At 23.5% G+C, this 5291-nt stretch overlaps 1 protein-coding gene across 1 annotated transcript in view; it reads right to left on the reverse strand.

Moving 5' to 3' along the window:
* Window positions 1-3259, reverse strand: part of LOAG_17663 (carboxypeptidase A1) — a gene marked incomplete at both ends in the record, with an annotated part of 6405 nt that extends 3146 nt beyond the window's left edge. Inside the window, 6 exons of the mRNA XM_020450326.1 lie at window positions 465-537; window positions 877-991; window positions 1542-1664; window positions 2004-2111; window positions 2483-2655; window positions 3163-3259. Coding sequence (XP_020306021.1) covers window positions 465-537; window positions 877-991; window positions 1542-1664; window positions 2004-2111; window positions 2483-2655; window positions 3163-3259 — 689 coding nt within the window. The remainder of the gene's footprint in view (window positions 1-464; window positions 538-876; window positions 992-1541; window positions 1665-2003; window positions 2112-2482; window positions 2656-3162) is intronic.
* Window positions 3260-5291: the final 2032 nt, after the last annotated feature.

Raw genomic sequence — 5291 nt, forward strand, 5'->3', positions numbered from 1 at the left:
AGATTGTAGATCACGATGATATTCATTGGATAGGAAGATTGTAGATCACGATGATATTCATTGGATAGGAAGATTGTAGATCACGATGATATTCATTGGATAGGAAGATTGTAGATCACGATGATATTCATTGGATAGGAAGATTGTAGATCACGATGATATTCATTGGATAGGAAGATTGTAGATCACGATGATATTCATTGGATAGGAAGATTATAGATTACAATGATACTTATTGGATAGGAAGGTTATAGATTTTTCTTTTCTTTTTCTTTTTTCAAATACAGCCTATAATTGTTTTTTTTGCCAATGTTTTTAAATGGTCAATTAGTTAATTAATTAGTTACAACAAATTCATTCATTTATTTCTTTCCAAGTACCATTTCAATAATTTTTATTCTTTTTTAATTTTATTCTTTACCTTTCCTTTTTTCTCTTGAAAATAAAAACGAAACAAAAAAAACCTTGTTTCTGGTTCACTAAATGCGCTTTCACCTTGATATAAGTATGAACAGGGATTTTCACTTGAACCAACTTCTAAAAAGTTTTTGTTAAATTAAGTTTATATAAAAATATTTGTTGTGTTGTATTTCGAATTCAGTTGTCCCAATTTCCATTTCAAATCATCGAGAAATAAACCGGGTCATTCCATGATGTCCGATTTTTTTTTTTCTTTTTTCAATTCCAACAACAACAACAACACCACAGTGTATTTCAGCAGTTCTGAATAAATCTCTATCATTAATCATTCATCAGTCATTAATCATTTTATCATGACACAACTTTTATCATTTCTTCCAATACTAACTGAAATGCAATTTTTGATCTTTTTATCAGACGAAGAAAGGAAGAAAGGCAAAAAAAAGAAATTCAAACCAGCCCAATGAAAATCGAAATTACGATTCAAATCAACCCCTGCACAACATCTGCGCCCACCCCATGATGAACGAATGCACTTTTGTGGTGAACGATTTTTGCGCCACAATCGAACCTATAGGCAAAAATTGAGCCTGTATGTGTAAAGATGTCATGTCTTTATTGTATGGAGCTTTTTTATAACAATAACAATTATACATTGTAATTTAAAAAAAAAAATTCAACTGTACTATATATCTGTGTAGTTGTTGTATGAGCATTATCATAATATGTCTTTATGGGCATGATTATTATATTAGCATTATCATAATATATGTGTATGTGCGTAGTTATTGTATTGGCATTATTATGTCTCGTTATTGTATGAGCATTATTATGATATGTATGTATATGTATGGTTATTGTATGAGCATTATTATGATATGTATGTATATGTATGGTTATTGTATGAGTATGACAATAACAATGATATACAAGCGTGAAAATGTATCTTTATGTTCATGTCTGTTTATGAATAATTGTGGTATTATTATAACAATAAAGATCATATATTGTATCAATTTTTGTAATTATCCTATGGAAATAAAAAAAAAAAATTGATAAAGTAGTAATTAATGAAATTCAATTAGTAAATTGCAATTAACTAAAGAAAAAGAATAAAGAACCTGAGGATTTGGTTTTGATCGTGTATATTCATAGCCATCTGGATTCAAACATGGAAAGATGTAAATATTAATGGATCTTACATAACGTGTTATAACCGGATCCACTTCGAATCCTGAGACTAACTGAAAATTTTCGCCGAAATCTGTTCTGTGCATTCTTCCAATTAAATCTTTGGTAAATTTTGAAACAATAATTTTTAAAATTAAACTGAAGAAGTTGTGGAAATTTCTTTTCACTTTTTAACTAACATTCCGAATGATTAAAGATTGATTTGAAATATTTTGAAATCTTAAATAAGTTTTGCATTTAAATCTATTTTATATTAGCAAATTAATTTGAAAGCATTTGATTATTTGTTGTCTAATGGACAATATCTTCTTTGTATAAAAGAAATTATTAACACTAGTCACTAGCCATTCAATACTTGCTCTAACCTTTGAACTTTTAAATGGCATGCATACCTGATTAATAAAATATAGCGCAGTATGACTTGAAGCCCATTCTCTTGCATGAATATTAGCATCAATCCAAAATGCTCGCTTATTGTTATCGCTAATTGGATAACCAATCTTGAATAGCACTGAATGATTTTTATCATTCATTTATTTTATTGCTTATTTGTAGCACTATTTATTTGCTTATTTGTATAGCATTTTTTGTTTATTGTTTTTGAAAAAAACAGTAAACAAAAATACCGATTATTAATTAGAAATTTTTTATTAATATTAATAAATTAAAATACATATTGTTATTAACTAAAAGCCAATCAATTTTACAGTGACAATAATATTTGTTAACGACATAGCAAAATATTATTATCACTTTTCTTTCTAAACGAAAACAAAAATCAAGGTTTTTCCTAAAGTTTTACTTATTTTTAAGTTTCAACTCAAATTTTTAATTTTTTTTTCTCAAGTTGGTCCAAAAAAAAAGTGTTAACCTTTAACCCTTCAATTGGTGCACCTTCATGTGATTCACCAATTCGTACAAGTTTTGTTATCTGTGGATAATAAAATTCGATTGTACGCATATATTTTAACATATCTCTGTATGAGCCATAATCACCAAAACGATATTTTACTTTCAAATTACTTATTTTTCTTAACGATTCTTCTGAAATGAAACAAGAAATAAAAAGTAAAAAAAAATACTAAAAATTGGAAAAAGAAAAATTCCTATTATTCATTTAAAAAATAAATTTTAAATCAAACTTTTTATTTGCATATTTTAATGAATTGGTACTATTTTTAAAAATTTATACTAAATTCTTCCTTACATGAAAAGGTAAAGAAATTCACATATGAAAATTAGTTAAATCATTTAATAAGTAAATTAATTTGATAAAGTTCAAAGAAAATTTTCTTATTTTTTTTTAGGAAAAAAAGAATTGCAAAAATTAATTTTGATACTAATATAGAATTTAAATTTCAAAAAATTCAATTATGATTTGCTTTATGTATTGTAAAAATTTATATTATTATTTAGAAATTGCAAATTTTAACTAATAATTTCAATTTTAATCATTTCATCATTGGTAAAATATTTCAATTTTCAATTTTCAAATCTTTCTCTGATACAATATGAAATTTGAATAAAATTTAAAATATTAACAAGAAATACCTGAATTATCAGCTTCCTCATCCAAAATTGGGTCATCTTTTAAACGGGCAAAAAATGATTCAAATAATGTGTTATGTTGTTTTGCTGTCCTCGTCATATTATTTGCATTTCTCGGATATATTTCATTCCGTTCGATCAAACTGAAATCATTTATAATTTGATTAATTCATTTGAAATATTCTTCTTTTTCAACAATCATGTATGCATGGCTTTTTGTTTTTTCTCCAGAAAATTTATAATTCAAATTGAAATTACAAATGATTGAATTCGATTGAAAATTGCAAGAAATGAGTTTAATTTAAAATGACAAAGAATTAAAATCAATTTGAAACCAGAAAAATGAATTAAGATTGGATATGAATTCGATTTGAAGTTATTGAAAATTAAATTTACTTTAAAGTTACTAAAATATTTAATATTTCGTTTTTTTTTTAAAAAATAATCCAAATTTATTGGATTATTTAATGAATTGAGTACAAAATGTTTGTATGATATAAGTGGAATATTGATTAATTTAAATTATTGATTAATTTTACTGCACCAAGAAATTTATCTCATAAGTTTGTTAAGTGGAAGACAATAAACCTACTTAGGCTTAAATTAGAATCTGAAATAAGTTGAAGTAGATTTGTTGTCTTGATATTATTAGATTGTTTTTTTTTTTTGGATATAAATTCAAAAATTGTAAATGTAATGGAAAACATTAATATCCAATATCACGGATTTCATTTTTTGCATATAAAAGGGTAAATAGTGAAGGAAAAGATGAAAATTTTGAAATAACAAAGCTCTTTGATTTAATTTTAAATTTAAATTTAACGAATAAAATTTATTCCATCTCATAAGTTACATTTCTACCACTTTCCAGTAATGAAATAATGATAACAATTTGATTCAGATGATACCGTATACTATTAAATTCATTATCATTTTTGTACAATTAATTCATAATCATAATTGACTAATTAAAGAAGAAATGTTTCAGTGTATTTTTTATTTAAATTAAACCAATATCAATAAAAAATTGTACAAAATTTAATTGTATAAGAAATTTTAGTAATATTTTGATAAAATTTCATACACAAAAAAAAATAGTTGCCAAAAATTTTATTACTAAAGAAAAAAATAAATTGATAAAATCTTATTAATGATAATAAATGAAATATTATAAGACTGATTAAACGAATCAAATCATTTTTATGCTTAATTAATTTTTCATGATAAAAAGTATGAAGTATTAAATGACGCATCAATTTATGCATAATAGAAAAAAAAAAAAAAGGAAAGAAAAATTCTTGACATTTGACATAAAAATATTTGTGGAGAGAATTTGATTGAATAAAAGAAAAGGAAATTGAAATGGATCAAATCAAAAAAAAAAAAAATGAATAAAAAAAGAAAGAAAACGAACAAAAAGAATGGAAGATGAATGGAAGAACATGGATCGGTGAATATCTGGGAGAAAACCTTAATTGAAATTTCAATTTTAGGATGTTCTTTTTTTTTCAAATCCTAAAATGGCCCATTATTTGGCATATGTATATATATATATATATATATGTATTAGTAATGAAAATGATGGATAGACTGATTATTCCAATCATTCTTCGGAAAGTTTTATTAATGCTATTATTATAACAATTATTTGTAACTACTTAATTATTTATTTGTTCATTCGCTTATTAATTATTATCATTATTATCATCATTACTAATAATAATAGTAATAATAATAATAATAATGATTGTAATTATAATTATAACTATAATTATTACTATTATTATTATTATTATTATTATTATTATTGTTATTATTATCATTATTATTATCATTATTATTATTATTATTTATACAATATTCCGTCTACTATTAATATTTGTGCTTATTTATTTATTTATTTATTTACTTTCCTACTTCTTTCTTTATTTCTCTCTCTTTTCACTATCTTTTGATTTTTTTTTTTAACAGTAATAATATTTGAACTTTTATAAAAATAATTGTTCACATACTTAATTATTTATATTCCAATTTGTTGCATTAATTATTAAGCAATTGTTATGGTTTGTGTTAGCAAAAAATATTTTTGTCCCCATTTAAAATTACCAATTAAAATGATTGAAAGGACGACA

This window comes from Loa loa (assembly GCF_000183805.2).
Source record: "Loa loa unplaced genomic scaffold supercont3.109, whole genome shotgun sequence".
NCBI classification, from domain to species: domain Eukaryota; kingdom Metazoa; phylum Nematoda; class Chromadorea; order Rhabditida; family Onchocercidae; genus Loa; species Loa loa.